This window comes from Aedes aegypti, chromosome 2 (assembly GCF_002204515.2).
Source record: "Aedes aegypti strain LVP_AGWG chromosome 2, AaegL5.0 Primary Assembly, whole genome shotgun sequence".
Classification (NCBI taxonomy): domain Eukaryota; kingdom Metazoa; phylum Arthropoda; class Insecta; order Diptera; family Culicidae; genus Aedes; species Aedes aegypti.
Window position 1 is genome coordinate 179,693,989 of NC_035108.1, and position 18,953 is coordinate 179,712,941.

At 34.2% G+C, this 18,953-nt stretch overlaps 1 protein-coding gene across 1 annotated transcript in view; it reads left to right on the top strand.

The window, feature by feature from the left end:
* Positions 1-18,953, top strand: part of LOC5574566 (UDP-glucose 6-dehydrogenase) — a 50,836-nt gene that overhangs the window by 7,061 nt on the left and 24,822 nt on the right. Inside the window, exon 2 of the mRNA XM_001661468.2 lies at positions 17,123-17,732. Coding sequence (XP_001661518.1) covers positions 17,574-17,732 — 159 coding nt within the window. The 5' untranslated portion in view covers positions 17,123-17,573. The remainder of the gene's footprint in view (positions 1-17,122; positions 17,733-18,953) is intronic.

The window sequence follows — 18,953 nt, forward strand, 5'->3', positions numbered from 1 at the left end:
ATTTAAACTTCCCTTTTCATACTACAAGTAACTATTCTAATTCTTCAAATCAAATGAAAAATAGGTGGCAGGTCCTCGGGAAACTTCTACATCGAAAAATCTTCAGATAATGTACCCAATTCAAATAATATGTCTCCCTCTGATTTTATTTTTCTAACTGAACAATTAAATCAAATGATTGATGCAATTGGATTACGTTTTTCTAATAGATCCCATTTTTTATATTTTGCATTGGAATGCTCGTTCTTTGAATGGTAAAGAGGACAAGCTATTTAACAGCTAATAATATACATATAGCAGTTATTACTGAAATTTAATTAAAACCTGGATCCAAACTCAAAAGAGATCCAAAGTTATTTGTTCATCGTAATGATCGACTTGATGGGACATATGGGAAAGTTGCAATCATCATTCATAGGCGTATTAAACATCAACTGTTTTCGTCATTTTAAACTAAAGTTTTTGAAACTTTGAGTGTTACTGTTGAAACACAGCTTGGTAAATATACTTTCATAGCTGCCTATTTTCTCTTCCAATGTTCTAGGCAGCAAATTAATTTGCTCTAAACTGACTTGCGAAAATTGACTCGCAATAAGTCAAAATTTGTTGTCATTGATAACTTTAATGCCAAACATCACTCATGGAAAAAGGGGTCATGTACAAATTACATCACGCTCTGAGGGGGGGGGATCGAGCCAAGCGTGACAAGCCTTACAAAATTGATCCGATCTCTTGATCCGTCTTAAAAACGTGAGAAGAAGGCAATTTCAACGCACTCGCGATCCTGTTATGAAAATTATATGGCAGGATTTGCAGAAAGAAATCAAAAAACGTTTTTCACAATTAAGAAACAAAAGTTTTTAAAATAAAATTTCTCAATTAAGCTCAAAAACTTGCTATGCAGTTTGAAAGCGCGCACAATTTTAATTTAGGACTTACTAGTCCAATTGAAAATCAAATTACTCAGGATTTCGAAAATATTCTCAATCAAGAAATTTTTTTCGAAATTTCCTGGCAGAATGATTTGGAAGAAGTGAGAACTATTATTAAAAAAAGTCAAAAATATGAAAGTTCCTGGCGATGATGAAATTTTCTACATCCTCATCAAGAAACTTCCAGAAAGTAGCTTATCATTTTAGTTGATATATTCAACAAATGTTTTCAATTAGCATATTTTCCTGACAAATGGAAAAATGCTAAAGTTGTACCAATTTTAAAACCAGGCAAAAATCCTGCAGAAGCTTCCAGCTATCGTCTAATCAGTTTGCTTTCCTCCATCAGTAAACTTTTTGAAAAGGTCATTTTGAACAGAATGATGGTCTACATCAACGAAAATTCAATTTTTGCCAATGAACAGTTCGGATTCCGCCATGGACATTCGACATCTCATCAACTTTTACGTGTAACAAATTTGATCCGTTCCAACAAATCTGAAGGCTACTCTACTGGTCTTGCTCTTCTAGACATAGAAAAATCATTCGACAGTGTTTGGCATGAAGGTTTGATCGAAAAAAAAACACTCTAATTTTCCAACATACATTGTTAGAATAATTCAAAGTTATCTGTCAAATCGTACACTTCAGGTTAATTATCAGAACTCCAGGTCTGAAAGACATCCTGTAAGAGCTGGTGTTCCCCAAGGCAGCTTTTTGGGACCAATATTATACAATATTTTCACATCTGACTTACCTGAGTTACCTCAGGGATGTCAAAAATCTTTGTTTGCGGATGACACAGGCCTCTCCGCCAAAGGACGAAGTCTGCGTGTCATCTGTAGTCGATTGCAAAAAAGTTTGGACATTTTTTCTTCATACTTGCAAAAATGGAAGATTTATCCTAATGTTTCCAAAACTCAACTAATAATATTCCCACGTGAACCAAAAGCTTTTTATTTGAAACCTTCAAGTAGACATGTTGGGGATCGTTGAAATATTACGTAACGCAACAGGGGGAGGGAGGGGGTCTTGCATGGTGTTACGGTCCATACAAAAATTTAAAATTTCTCATACAAAATCGAGGGAGGGGGTTCTCATACTCATTGCGTTACGTAATATTTGAATGAACCCTTGTCACTATGAGAGGGGTTCCAATAAATTGGTCAGATGAAGTTAAGTATCTAGGGCTTATGCTAGATAAGAATTTAACTTTCAAAAATCATATTGAGGGCATTCAAGCCAAATGTAACAAATATGTAAAGTGTCTCTATCCGCTTATTAACGTTCAATGCTCCGTCATCATAATCATCGTCATCATCGAAATTTTAAAAGCAGTTTTTCTGTTCAAAACTCAAAATTATTCGATAAAAATGTCTTCACTGTGTGTACAGTAGACTGATGCAAATTTTGAAGTTTTTGCTCCCCTATGCTTAAACGGTGTCGATTATGATGAAAATCATTCTCCCAAAATTTGAAGTGATTTGGAAGAAATTTGGTTGTGCACACGCTATTTGAAGTTTATATGGAAATTTCTATGGAAAAGCCAAACTTTTTGTGTTCAGTCCTCTATCTGCTCGTCATAATAATATATGAAAAAACAAAAACACTCATCCCATGTAAAATCTTCCCAGCTACAACTTTGCCGAAGACCACATTTTGTTGGGAAGTAAGGATAATTTGTTATTCTTGATTCCAAAGTCTAAACCATGCTGAGATGATCATTCAATTACTTTCAGAGCAACACTGCTTTTTTGCTGTAGAACATAGTAGCCCGGATTACTTTGATCTATTCTTCCCGTCAGGAGCACCACTGTTGCCTGCCGAATAGTTGTTGAAGCTTACTGAAGGCAAACCCACTTTATGATGATGAATAACAATTTTTCCTGACGTCCAATCAAAATGTGGTCTTCGGCAAAGTTGTAGCTGGAAGAATTTCAAATGAGAACAGTGTGTTCACTTTTCCATAAAATATTATGACGAAGAGATAGAGGGCTGAACACAAAAGGTTGGCGTTTTCCATAGTAATCTCCATATAAACTTCAAATGGCGTGTGCACAATCAAATTTCTTCCAAATCATTTCAAATTTTGGGAAGATGCTTTTCACCATAATTTAAATCGTTTAAGCATAGGGGAGCAAAAATATCGAAATTTGCATCACTCTAGTGTACAGTATGGCCCATAAAAAATGCGAAAATCGTCATATCATGTTTTATGGTAGTTTTTACATAGAAATGTGAATGAAACATAAATATTATTCATTACTTGTATTTTTTAATCTATTTAGACTCAGTTTTTCGCTTTGGATATGATTTTAATCTGTTACTATCACCTTACCAGAGAGAAATTGGAAGCATACCTTCAAATTTTATCATGTGGACGTCGAGTTCAATATCTTTGCGATGAAAGCTTCTAAAACATCAATGATGGCGTGGGATTCTTCACAGGCCTTGTCTCCAGCATACGCCCATATCAAATGATAGAATAGGTTCATACCTGGGTAATTGGAGACATAAACATATTTTGGAGAAAACGGCTCATTTTGGAGAGCTTTGATTGAACGTTCATATAAGTGTGATAAGCGGCTCCGTTTTGCTCAAAACCTATAAGCTAGTATTGATATTAGTTGTCTCTAACCATTTAAACAAACTTCATCCTCAATAATCTGTTATAGGCCTCCGTATTTATTTTTTATTCAACCTTAACAAAAAATAATGACATTTCAAACCTATAAGACGCAAATACCCTCAAAACTATGACCCTGGCAAAATATTTTATTGTGATCATGAAAAACACGTTCTCTAAGAACTCCTCCATCCTCTGATATCAAACAAACTAAAATTTTCAACAATAAAGTGTGATTTTTGAAGGTGGAAAGTTTATCACCAGAGTATACGACAATCAGACGCTGTTTCTAGCTTTGGGCGGACAAAACATTTGAATTTATTTGCTTTAGTACATTATTTTGGACAGTAAGAAAAATATGACATAAATTATCCTGGATAGCGAAGTTGTGTCAGAATATATTACAATAATCAGAAATTACATTCACTATCAAAAACAATGAAAATAACGCTTGTGGATGCTATATTCACGTTCAAACAATTTTCGCATTTTTTTATGGGCCATACTGTAGGTTGGAGAATAGAATACAATGAACACTTTTTCCTATAGATTTTCTTGATTTTGAACGAAAAAACTGCTTTTGAAAATTCCGAAATCAATGACGGATCCTGCCCCCTTAATAGAAAATCAAAACTTTGTCTTAAGAACAAGCTTTTGATATTCAAACAAATTTTCAGGCCAGCCATGACCAATATGGACTAGCTGTTGTAATACCAGGAAGAAAGCTCTGCAGAGAATTCAAAATAAAATTTTGAAAATGATTCTGAAGCTTCCTCCCTGGTATAGGGTGCCGGTACCAATGGTTGTAATGTACCAGTAGATTGGACTATGGAATAAAACGTACATTTTTCGATAAAAACGACATGTGTTATTTTTGGTGGATAGATCGCCTCCAATTTAGTCGATTTGCCAAATTTCAGCTTTCTATTCTATCAAAAAGTCATATAAATAATTAAGTTAACGCAAAAAATTTGCTCCCTTGCACCAATAGTAGCCGTCGTGTTCCAGTAGTGGATCAACGGTTGGAAGCAGTTTTTAAAATGGATGTATAAAAATGAAGAAAAGTCCCAGATATGATCTTTATGCTTCATTCGAAAGATATTAATTGCTGTTTCGAGGGAAAAATGTAAAACCCATGTAAAAATTTACCATTTTGCTCAAAATTCCTTGTATCATTCCCGAACGTCTACTACTGGAGCACTAGCGCAACTACTGGAACACGTGTACCAATAGTGGCTCAAGCGATTTTAGGCTCAAAACATAATTTTATCACTCTTTTTATATTTTTCCCATATAGTAGAGATTGAAATCTTTCTGTTGACGCCAAAAGATCTCTCTTAAGGCTTTTAGTTATTTTGTTATGATTTTTTAAAGCTTAGGTAGTCCACTAATGGCACTGGCACCCTAGTACTGATAAGTTACATAGAATATCCAATGTTGAAACATTGGAACAATTGTCAAATAAAATAATCGATAATTTCAGGCAAAAATCGTTACAATCTTCTATTGCCACGATTAATGCGTTATATATTTAGGTTAAGTAAATTGAAAACTTGTTTTTGTTTTTTCTTATAAGCAGGTGAAATCAACTCACCTGTAAAAAATCTGAACTGCTACAGCAAATGAAATATAATATGTTGGTAACAAAATATTAATAAAATATTAAATTTGTTTTACCAAATTAGGATGATAGTGTTGTCTAACACAGAACACCTAGATATAAGAAATGAATGTAATGTTTGGAATGAAACAAATAAAGAAATTGGAAAAAAAAATGATGAGAATTAACTCCTTGTGTTTTAAAACCAATTCCGGCAAGATTGTGCATTTAAAAAAAAGTTTGAGTCATTGCTGACAATTTATGAGAAATTTGGACACTCCGAGGAAGGATTTCTGGAATAAATCGGCAGTAATTGATGAATTAACTCCTTGAAGAATCTAGAAGAATTCCTGGGGATTATGTGGGCCATCTATTATTAGTTTTTGCAGGGATTGAATCCTGAGAAAATTGAGAGAATCTCTCACTTATCGCTCTCTGTAACTATCATAATTTGCAGCACATTATGAGAGTCTGTTTCTTCGTATACTGCTACAACTTTGATCAGATCGGGTGGATAGCAGTGCATGATAAAACCCCTCTAAACCTGCTCCAAACCTGGGGGACACTAATACACACTAAAGTAAAACACCTACCCCCAACGGTAAACAAGCGAGAAAATGGATCTTATCATCGTTCTCTCTTTGGGGCCCTCGTTCGCTGCTCCTATTTATCAGATTTGTTACAATTTGCGATACATTGTCGATCACGGACCGCAACAGATGGGATGTTTTTCTTCGCTTGCTTTGATCGTGCTTCAAAATCAAATGAGAGCGAATTCTGCAATGCCTGGTTTTTTGAAGAATCCTTTGAAGAAATCCTTGATGATTTTATTTTGGAATAATTTGGCAAATTCTTGGCACAAACCTTTTAAGCTTCATAATAGATTTTTGGCAGCTTCCTTTTAAGATATATTGCGGACTGTTGATAAAACCTTCGAATAATTTCTGGTTAGATCTTTGGCAGAAGCATTTTGCAGAAAATCAATCAGGACGCAATTATTTAGAGAGGAGAATGTAGGCAATCTAAAATTCTCTGAATGATTTCGGGAATGATCTTTGGCAGAAGTCTGAAGTTACATTCCAAACATTATCCGAAAAGTATATCAGAAGCAATTATAATTATTAATGCTTCAATCCTTGAAAATTTGAACTTATAACCTTCGTGGTGAACTAGTTGATTTTTTTGTCGGCTACGCCCGTGAAAACAGTTTTCCTGAGGGATTAATGAAAAAATATGTTCAGGAAGTTTTTTAACCAAAACTATTTTCTGGGATCTTATGATTCTATAACATCATAGAATAGTAGTTGAACGATATACAGATTAGGATAAATACAGAAAATTCCATAAAGAAATAATTTACTTTACAACATGAATGATTGGAAAATATTTTAATTTATAGGCTCAATGGCATTTAAATTCATATAATAAAAGTTCGTCATGCAGTAAAATTTGTCGAAACAAATTTCTCATTATTGCCACGTGTCAACTAGAGTGTCCATCACGGGACATCCTGGGATTAGAGGAATTTCGGGATTACCCGTTTCCCGGGATTCATATATGACGTATCGGGAATCCCGGGTTTCCCGAAATGAACATAAATGTTGAAGAAAACCACCAAATTTTATTGCAAACCAATGACATTTTTCTTCACACTCATGTTTTATTCGACAAAATAGAAAAGCATCATAAAGGAAGGTGAATAAATTAAATATTAATATAATGGCGAGACCAAAATGATAATTTATTACCAAATAAGTCAAAAATATGTTTTTATCTAGTTTATTTTTATTTTTCTTCAACAAAGTCGTTTCTATAAGCCTAGTCTGAGAAAACTAATTTAAAAAAGTAAAGTACACCTTAACATATGTCAATAATATTCAGTAATTAACTTTTAGCATAATCTGCTACAACACCCCTATTGATCTTAAAACTTTTATATTTTTAGAAAATTGTTCAACACATATCATGACTCAAATGTTCACCATATTTTCATTTATATTACAGAAAATTAAAATAAATCATCAGGAAATCTGTAATTAGACAAGTAGGCTTTTAGTTTTGTTTACAATTACTTCATCAGAATAAAAAAAGTCAAATATGTTGTAAGTAACTTCTTATATTGGATTTTTTTTCCCTCGTTATTTCATTTTACAAACATTGTATTGATGAAATTTTACATTAATTTCAACAAAAATACTGGTTTAATTGAAAATCTGAAATATCCCGGGACAAGCAAAACGGCCGGGAAATGGGCACTCTAGTGTCAACGTTTTCAAAGATTGACATAAACTCGTTTGGCATAAGGTCGTATGGCATAAATCCGTTTGGCATAAAGACGTTTGACATAAAGTCATTTGGTATAATGGTCATTTGGCATAATGGCCGTTTGGCATAATGATCATTTTTCATAATGGCCGTTTGGCATAATGATTGACTTAAAATAAATATCGTCATTTTTGAAGCTTTTACCGAGATCAACATCACCGAGCCCTTAGCAAAATTTTTTGGTAGGTTCTCAACAAGCGTGGTGTTTGTTCAGAGATTTTCCAAGTTTTGAATGTCAAAAATTGTTGTGACATTAGAGAACATTTAGTTAGAGTTTTATTTAGTAAAACTCGTGACGGGTCTGGTGGAAGATCTTTTCGGAATAATATGTTTCTCCCACATCCCAGAATATAGAGTATCTTCGAGGTTGTTGCGATGTACATATTTGAAAATAATAGACTGCCAAAGAAAGTTCGCAGTTATTAATGAAGGGAACGCTTATAGATTGTTTCGCTGCAGATCAAGCTCCGTCCCAGTTTGGACGTAACACTTGATGAAAACCACTTGATAAAATAAGGGAAAATTTATTTGCAAATTATTAAAAACTCTAATCCAAAGATCAATTCCTGCAACATAATGCAAAGATAGCCTACATACGTGAGCAGATTATTTTTCGTTTAGGATGTTTAAAGTAAACGCAAAACAAATCTTCTCACAGCATAACTCAAATGAACAACACATTTTTGAAAAAAAAAAAAATGTGGCATAACTTATCAACGATTCAATATAAATTTTAAATTTGGAAGTGTACATCAAAAACACCGTCTATTATAGAAAGAAGGAAAAATTTGTGATTGAGATAATATTTTTTTAGCATATCTCGAAAGGAGATCATGCGTTTCAAAAAAAAAAGTTGAATATTAGCAGGTTTAAAAGTAATTATCATTATAACAGCACGTCTTGCAAGATTTGATAAAACAGTATAAATATAAAAAACAGTCTATTTATTTATGATTAAACCAATAGAAGGTTGGACACCAAAAATTATTGCAGCATACTAAAACGAAAGAACATCAACAATTGCGTTCAGAATCATCGAAGTAATTGTGCTACTTTTTCCCGAATGTCGTTTCTCCGAATGTCGGTTCCTCGAATGCCAGTTCCTCAATCCCCGAATGACTGGTTTCCCCGAAAAGTGGTGCAGTTTAAACAGGTGCTATAATAGTCTTCAGTGGCTGGATAGTGAACGAGAGAGAACGATAAGCAATCAAAAGAAGCAGGTATCCTGTCATTCTCGACTATACACATATTGGCAAAAATGCAATGAGCAGATCGAGTGCCGCCCTTTTGTCAGTTGGAAACAATAAAATATTTAAATTGAACTTTTAAATCAACAGTTTTTGTACCTATAATCATATTTAGGTTGGGCTCAAAGGCTGGCCCCTCTGACCATTCTTCTTTTTTTCATTTTTCGTGGGATGCCCATCTGACACCAGGTGAAGAACTAGCCATATGTCAATGTGCTAAAATTCACCTTAATAAAGAAACAAAAAAATATATTTAGAAAAAAAAACATAGAACGTTTGGAAGAAGGGTAAATTTGTGCTAAATATATCGAAATCTTTAGTGCAAAATAAACAGCGAAACTCAAAAGAAGAATTAATATTTGAAAGCAGGGTAATTTCTGGTAAATAATAAAATAATCTTGGTAATAACTTCCCTAATATGCTTTAGTTTATTCAAGAGCATATGATTGTTGAATAAAGTGTCATTTTGTGTCAATTGACTCCAAAACAAGCCTGATGCCATCAGATAGATTCAATAGAAACGTAAAAACAAATGTCATCTCAAGAAATTCTAGGTTTCAGACTCATTATGCCAAATGACTAATATGCCAAACGACCATTATGCCAAACGGTCATTATGCCAAACGACTTTATGACAAAAGACCTACCGCCGTTTTTAAAGTAGTTGTAGGGTATCATCAATTCTAAAAAAAATGAGTGTTGATTATTTTTTTACGTAGATTCGAAATATGCAAAAAACTAGATACTTCTCAACAACCCAATTCTATATTTTATACTCTCCACTATTGATCTCAATATTGGGAAATTGTGTTGAGCTATGTTATGTTGCCATCTTGCTCAATGTTTACAGTGATATTTTTTTTCCTAAAATGTAAACCCTACCGTGTCAATTTTTTGGAACATTTACACAGTGCATGTGACGAAAGGAAGCCAATGCCATCGATTATGCAAGCGCTGCTGGTCTGTGGTACTCCTGTGTTTTTTTTTTCGTTTCCCAAATCCATTCCTTCCTAATAGGTAGGTGCCTCAACTAAATGTTTATGTTAACATATCGAGTTGGCCAACAACACAACGCAGAAGAGCACGTTCGACTAATTTGACTGGCGAACGCCCTTTACAGGCCTATTTGCGTCGGTCAATCAGTTTTTGGGTGGCGTCGGAACTTACATAGAGAGCCAATGCCAGCTCTTGGCACGGGACCTTTATTCGGTATGATGGAGCCCTTAGTGGCAGCAATTTTTTTTAGTAAAAGACTTTTACTCACGATGGTTACAGTCGATGTCTATAGTTCGAACTTAAATTATTAAAATGTATGTTTCAGGATGTAGTCTCAATTTTGAGCAGTGGTGCCGAATGTAGTAGTAGGCACCCTAATTGTCTCTCTTGGTGATTATAGCGTGGCGGCATTTACATGTATTTTACTATTAATTTTAGGGCTCGCCACAGTAGGTTATAAATTTACTACTTCATCTTGATATTGTTTGGAGGTCACATTTTTCATGCATGGATGCAGATTGGGCTCCTATCAACAGCAAAGGCTGAATTATGGAAGGATTCGAGTAACATGTGTTTGAACTTGGAAGCCCTTTTTAAGATTTCTTTATTAATAGGGTGCCGGTACCAATAGTGAATTACAATTACTTAACAACAACAATTTATAACATAATAACGAAAAGTCCTATGAAAGATCTTTCTTCTTTCAGATTTCAACTTCTACTACAAGGAAAAAAGTTGAGAGGAATGATACAATTATGTGTTTGAGCCACTATTGGTACACGTTTTCCAGTAGTTGAGCTAGTGCTCTGTGATAAGAAACACAATCATCATGATTCAGTAAAACTAAATTAACCCTCTACCGGCAGCTTCATTTTGTACCGCCAAATAAATATTTAAATCGTTATAACTTTTTTGTTTTTCAATATTGTTGCACCATTTTTCACAAGTTCTCAAACAATCCGTGTCAGTATTATTCATTGGTGATCTGGTTTTGAAGATATTCCGGTGTTCCTTGGGGGACCGACATTTTCCATATAAAATGTCTTTGGCGGCCATTTTGTTGTTGGTAAATTCATCAAAAAAATATAATATGGGCTATATAATGCCAGGTAATAAAGAGCTACACTGAAAAAATCATACAAATCGATTCAGTATTTATGGAGAAATCTGAAAATTACGATATGAGGTTTTTTAGAGTTTTCAAGATCTTTATTTGTCCAGCGTGGTACCAGAAACATAAATGCTCATTACTCAAAGACGGCTGCACCAAATTGCTTCATTTTTTCACAAAATACTCGCGTTAATATATCATTCCGAGGAGTAAATATGCGAATACGACAAAAAATCTTTAGCCTGGGATATTTACGTGGGCTATGACTACGCGTCGGTCCCTCAAGGAATTTTGGAATATCTCCGGATCAAGATGACCAATTATCAATAGCGACACATATTCTAAAACTAAAAGAGTTTGTTGAGAGTTTGTGAAAAAATGGTGCAAAAATATCAAGAAACAAAAAAGTTATCGCGATTTGAATATTTGTTTAGTGGTTAAACATGAAGCTGCCGGTAGAGGGGTTAAGTTATTATGTCGTTACACTTTTTTTTAACTCCATTAGTATCATTTCAAACATTGCATTAATTTCTTATGTCTAGTTGTTCTGCATTAGGCAACACTATGATCCTAATTTTCTAAAATTAAATAAGACTATTTTTTTAAATTTTGGTGACAGCATATTACATTTCGTTTGCCGTAGCAGTTCATAATTTATAGAGGTGAATTGAACTCACCTGCTTATGAGAGAAAACAAAACACGCTTCTCAATAAACTAAGTAACATTTATCGTGCCAATAGGAGATTGCAACGATTTTTGTCTAAAATTATTAATAATTTTATTCGACATTTGTACGAGTAAATACTCGATATTTTTGTTTCGATTCCAAGTAAAATTGGTATCGTAGGTTTTCAGTAGCTTAAGATCTATCATTATTCTAGCCAAGAGATTTGAGATTTCAACGACATGTGTCGTCAGTGGGCATAAAACTTTTTTTTGCGGATTTCTCGGCATCCTATTCACATGGAAGGATGGCGTTTTCGGAGAAGTTGTTAAGGAATCTTTAGTTGGGCCATGAGACTCATGATTTAGCCAGCAAGTGGCGCTCTTCGGTAGTGTTATTCAGCTGATTATAAGTTATCGTTATTTTATCCAGTAGATTTGAAAAACAAAAGTTTCATGAACACTAGTGTTTTTTTATATTTTTTTTATTAGTATCATTCCAAACATTACATTCATTATTTCTTATATCTATGTATTCTGTGTTATTAGACAACACTATCATCCTAATTTGGTAAAACAAATCTAAGATTTTATTAACATTTTGTTAACAACATATTACATTTCATTTGCCTTAGCAGTTCAGATTTTTTACAGGTGAGTTGATTTCACCTGCTTATAAGAGAAAAAAAACGTTTTGAATATACTTAACCTAACTTAACCTAAACATATAACGCATTAATCGTGGTAATAGAAGATTGTAACGATTTTTGCCTGAAATTATTGATTATTTTATTTGACATTTGTTCCAATGTTTCAACATTGGATATTATATGTAACTCATTGGTACTATACCAGGGAGGAAGCCTCAGAATCATTTTCAAAATATTATTTTGAATTCTCTGCAGAGCTTTCTTTTTGGTATTACAACAGCTAGTCCATATTGGTACAGCATACAACATGGCAGGCCTGAAAATTTGTTTGAATATCAAAAGCTTGTTCTTAAGACAAAGTTTTGATTTTCTATTAATAAGTGGATAGAGACATTTTACATATTTGTTACATTTGGCTTGAATGCCCTCAATGTGATTTTTGAAAGTTAAATTCTTATCTAGCATGAGCCCTAGATACTTAACTTCATCTGACCAATAAGATTTTAAGTTGTCATGATTCATGCTCATAAACGCCATATTTCTATGTGGTCATGATTCCGAGATATTCGTTAAAAAGTTCCACACAAACTAGTGCCGCATGGTTGAGGAATTTCGAATCTCATGGCACGATAAACAATAAAGCTACTTTGCCCAAGTAAGTCATGGAAATTTCCATTACAAAAAGATCCTAGACCGACCTGGAATCGAACCCAGACACCTTCAGCATGGCTTTGCTGTGTAGCTAGGTGACCATCTCATGGAGATTCAAAATCAGAACATTATGTAGTTGTTTACAATTTTATTGTTAGTTCCATTTTGTCCAAAATTCCGAACATAACTCATATTCCGAACAACAGCGATTCCAAATGGGTTTTAAATGTTTATTATTAAGGACTTGTAATGTCGAGGTATTGATCATTCTGTAGATTTTCTTTAGAAATCGCTGTTCAAAGAAAAGTGTTCAGAATATTCACAATTTGAGCAAAACATGTTTATTTTTCAAGACAGTGTTCTGATGTTAATAGAGTTAATAACAAATAAAAAAGTCATTTTTCCTTCTATCAAGGTAAAAATGTAAAAGTATTACTAAAAGCAATTGTTGCCATCAAAATTATATGTCGTATTTTTTGGAAGACCTCAAGAAGATTGTAATGTACGGGTATGAGTATAATTTCTAACATTTGACTAGCCTTCTGCGAAGACAAAATTCTTTCACTTGTTCGAAGATACTTGGGTGTGCAAGTATCAATTCGCTGAAATCTCGCCAGAAGTTCATCAATGGTTTAGCTGGGTATCTGACAAGAAATTGACAAGGTTAATGTTCAAAGTTTGCCAAATACCACAGTAGAAATCCTGTTTGCTAAACTGTTGCTTAACTTCTCTTCAACCAGGAATCGACTAACAGAAATCCTTTAAGAACTTACCAAGGCTCTCAAACTCTCAAATCTCGTCAGAAATTCACCGATGATTTTTAGCAAATCTGCTTAGTGTCTAATCAAGATTTCGCTAGGAAATTACTAAGAATGAAACGATCAAGTATATTTTATGGAATCTAAAAGAAAACATATTAAAAATCCACCTCAAACCTATTTGGAGATTGATTGAAAATGCAAGGAAATGCCTTTAGGATTCCTCGAATCGTGATTTAACAAACAATTTACTAAGAATCTAATTAGGAATTTCCCAAAGAAGCCTCAGTTACGTTTTCATTACGATCTCGTGAGAATTCACTCGCCAAAAATTATAATTATGAAAAGTTCTACTAAAAATCAATGCAATGCTAGATCAAATGATTCTGGGAAGTATTCATTAAGGATCTCTCTTGAAACTCATGGTTAGCCATAATGTGGAGTTTGAGATGTTAGAAAGTCGTGCATCCCCTAGTCAAACTCAGTAGTTTCGGTAATGGTTTCTATTTATATCATCTCCACTGATATTACACATACCATTTCAAGTTCCAAAAAGATGGCATTCAAATGAGGAAATGTTTCCTTGCGATGCATGAAAATATTGCACGACGATAGGAAACATTTTTATCGAATGTTAGCATCTACAAATTCGAATTATCTTGTCCATTCAATGGTGTTCAGCAAGCAGGACAAAACTTGAAATATGAAAAACAAAAAAAAAAACAGGACACCTTAAAATAGTATCGAAATCAGGACATGTCCTGCTAAATCAGAACGGATGGTAACCCTATTTGTAGCCGCGGACTCCAACCACTCGTCGAAGGAAGGCCCCTGGTGGATTGTTAGAGTGTGTATTAAAAACTAATTTAATAAATTTTGAAGAATTTAGTTCACATAGTTAAACCCTAATATGTTAAATAAATGAAAACCGAATTTATTATATACTTTTTAATTCCCCTAGAGTTTGTATCCTTTGATAAACGCGTATTTTAACCTCAACTGTTCGCCGTCTTCTGTGTCGTGTAAGGTACCCCGGGGCAAGTGCGAATCAGGGGTAAGTGGGGCGTTTCGTCATAGCTCACTTAAGAAAAGTTTTTCATGGGGGTATTCTTCTAGAAAGTTGAACATACAATGACAAGGAATGTATTTAGTACTAAACATATTGTTATTTTTATTACCATGTGGTTCATGTAACAGTTGTCAGTTGAGCGCCATTTTCAACTTGCATGATAAATTGTGACACGTTCCGCGTCTTGCATTGATTCGCAAAAAACATATTTGTTATAAATCGAATTTCCATTAGTAAGCTACAATTTTAAGTATTATTACAAGCTGCTAACGATAAACCAGTATTTTGTTTTCATTTCATATGAATTTTTCGATGATCTATCTTACCCCAAAATATCTTTGTACCCGGGGTAAGTGGAACCTATCAAAACAAAAACCAGAATCAAAACTTTTCGTATACGTTTCATACATTTTCCTAGAGAACAGCACTAAAACATTTAAACAAATGATTTTTTTTCAAAAATGATCAATCTCAAATTACGTAATTGTATAAGAGGTAGAAGAAAAGTGTAATTATTCTTTAGTTTTTTTTTTTATTAATTTTTATTTATGAAATACGACTTCAAAATTGAACAAACACAAGAATGAAATTTGAAATGCATCATAAGAACGATTACTTTTCCATTTTATTTGAACTTTATTTGTTATTTCTACCAAATTAAGTAGTGATAGAAAACAATTCCACCCCATTAAGTGGTTTTCTGCCATGCACATAAATAATAACAAAACATATATATAATTTCGTGAATTATTGATTTTTTTATGTGCTGCATTTTAATTAACAACTTATAAATGATTTATTTTGAACATGTTTAATTCCTCTTTACGCTTTTATTGAGGAATTTTCAGTTAATATTATATGTGAAGTGACATACAATTAAATAAAGGTGTTCTTCCTAAAGGTTGGTTTGCTGCTGACAATAAAAGGAATCGCCTATCTCGATGCGTGGGAAATTTCTTCCAAGAAATGGACCAGAAAATCACATTTTTCTGATCGCAGTATGCAGTTGAGAAGAAATGTCATTTCAAATGGGGCTCTCTGTAGAAAATTTCTTGACCCATTCAATCTTGAAATGTCTTTACTTTTCTTGAGCGAAACAGCATACTTAGCTTAAAACGTTACGTATTTTATGGTTGATCCCTTATGTACATGAAATATTTACTTAAAATTAAAAATCTATGATTTATCAATCCTATTATTGTAATGGTTGACTTACTGATGTGGATTGACGCATGAAACTGGATGTGTCCCACTTGCCCCGTTTAGCGCGGTAACTGCGTCCAATGGCTCATTCTAAACCTTTCTTCCAAGGTTTTTACAATTTCGAAATTATTCGATCAATTTCATGCACACACCAGGAAATATATTGCCAAAATGTGATTGTGTTGTTGGATTTGAAAAATATTGACATTTGAAAATTTTATTGAACAATTTGTTTGAACTATCGTTTTTTTCGTTCCCACTTGCCCCGCGATACCTTACATACTTGTTCAGTGTCTAGTGCTCGACATTTTCTTATAAATTGGTTTTATTAATGTTCATATGAAACTATGATTTATCATATTTCTTAGCGATCTAATCTATCAAGCATGCATATTAGGACTTAAACTTCTATGTAGGATATAGTTTGACTCAAAATGCAAGATTAAATCGATTTTTTAACATACCACCAGTGTCTATACAAAACTGTTTGTTTCTTTTACATGGTATGATACAATACTTTTCTAAAGGATCATAAAATAACTTTTGAGCGTCGAAAGTATTATGGATTTTGTTGTTATTTACTCTCTAATACGTATAGTTCATTATTAATTCTTTGGTAAATTAGGCAAATAAGTTGCCATACAAGCTCGCAAACTTGCATGCACGTTGACTGAAATCGTTAAGGTGATACACCTTGTAGGCTAATGTACCAAAACAATGAAGGTACAAATCTCGCGATATAAGTATCAAACGACTGTGTAATTACTATTTAAGCTTTGTGGACTAGCAGAAAGTTTAAAAGAAGATCGACTACGTACATTCGTTATTTCTGCAGATTGTTGCGTTTGAAAACGTGAGTAGGGGCACAAGCCAGCCTTGTTTGGATTCCAACATGTTTCATATTTAGTAAGGCATTTTCAATATATTTGAAAACAGCAGTGGATTCAGTAACCCTAAGATAATAAAATAGTGGCATTATGGTGGTTGAGATAAAAGATGTTCCGCAGTATAACAGAAAAACCACTATGAAACGAGTCCGAACCGTCAGTTACAATGTGACACACCCATACGCCATATGATTGAATTTTTGACCTAGTCAAACCTTCTGCAATCCTTAGTTATCGTTCAACCGATACGAAAAAATACATATGTTATTCAAGAGGCTGTCGCTGGCGGCGATGACGAAAGCAAACCCCAACACAAAAAATCAAATAACACTTGAGGCAAACTTTTAAAGTCTTTTCCTCTATTTTTTTTTTCTCTTCCACACCACTCTACTATGTCTTCCAGAGAGTCAATTGCAGACGCCCGCCGCCGCCGTGATCAGTCGCGAGTTTGGATTTAAGTTCAGCAGACGTATCTCGTTGCTTCTCTAGCTCAACCAAATTGAAGCTACAGCGGATCGGAGATCATCTATTGGAACGCGTTTTCGGTGCCATCATTTGCTCATGAAGTGGGTGAGCTGAATCAAAAACCGGAAACGGATTAAGTGGGAAGTGTACTCTCAGCGATAGTTCCATTCAAAAAAAAGTATCTCAGTGTGACTAGTGTTCATAAAGTGTGTCGTTCTGGAACTTAGTTTCTATTTTTTATCTGCATATGTAGAAACGTATTCTGTGTCGGCTAGAACAAGCTGTATATATTTTTATCACAAGTCGTCAACCCGGTGACGATCGTGCGTGGAAACAGGTCTCTCCTATTCAAAACTTCATCATAATCGTTGGCTGTCGCGCGCAGAGAAATGGTCATTTCGAAGATATGCTGCATCGGTGCCGGATACGTGGGTGGCCCCACGTGCAGTGTGATGGCCCTAAAGTGTCCAGATATCAAGATTACCGTTGTGGATCGCAGTGCCGAACGGATTGCACAATGGAATTCCGAAAAGCTGCCAATCTACGAGGTAAGTACCCAATTCATATGGCATGCAATGTTTGATTTGTAATTAGGGCCGTCGCAAACCTGATGATGAGTAATGTGTGGTTTTCGCATTGCCGTCGTGCTGATAACATCAGCCTTTTCGACGCCACTACGATACCGGGTGAGCAATTCAGCCACGTATCATAACACTGATCTTCCTGGAATCAACTTGAAGCTGTGTTGGGATGTCAGAGCGAAATTTAATCTTTTGTTTTTCATCTTTTGGGTTGCATATCCATTTAACCAGTCTTGAGCGACGCTCTTCCTGGAAAGAATGCAGTGTGCAAGGGAAATTACTGTTATTACAGTCGGGGGGCAACAACAGCTATCACATGAGTTGAACACATGTTTCTTATCAACACGGTCATACTCAGAAGCCAATGGTAGTTATGAGAATTTAGTATATCTTATATTTTGGCTTATTAAATTTATAGCAGTCTTGTTTTTAGCGGAATTGGAAAAAAAAACGTGTACCACCCACTATTATGGATAATTTACATTTGAACTTGCTTTTGTAGAACACAGTGTTCAATCATCGTGATTAGGAGACCCATAATAGTGTGAGCAGTGTATATGTAAAAATTGGAAATTTGTTCCAGATCAAGTAAACGAGATAATGTTCGATATAAATTGTCGTGTTGACACAAGCGAACATCGTTATATTCAAATAAAATTTCCATGTTAGAACTTTGAGTTCATTGGACTCAAACTTCTACTATAAGGAGCTACAGAGAGTTTCGTGCCAAAATCGGAAACCATGTTTCTGATTTTATTTTGTACTAATTGGTCTTATGAATGAAGAATGTCAGGGTCAAACTTCGGAACGAAGCGTTTTTTTTTTCTCTTTTAAACAGGTGAAGTCAGCTCACCTGTAAAACTTCTGAACTGCTACGGCAGTGTTGTTAACATAATATTAATAGATGCCTTATTTCGTTTTACCAAACTGCGATGATAGTGTTGGGCATTTTTTTTAAATTATCGGACAGGTTTGGGCCGAAGCTTCTCCGATTTGTATGAAATTTTCACCAGAGATAGAGCTCGTGGATACATGACCAAAAGTGAAATTCAAAAAAATTATAGTTGCCTTTTTTCCCGGAAAACTCTAGATGAATTTTCACGATTTTCCTATATACCTCAAACTTTAAAAATTCATATCTCCTGAACTATGCATCGTAGAAGAAAAGTCTCTTAGTGAAATCGAAAG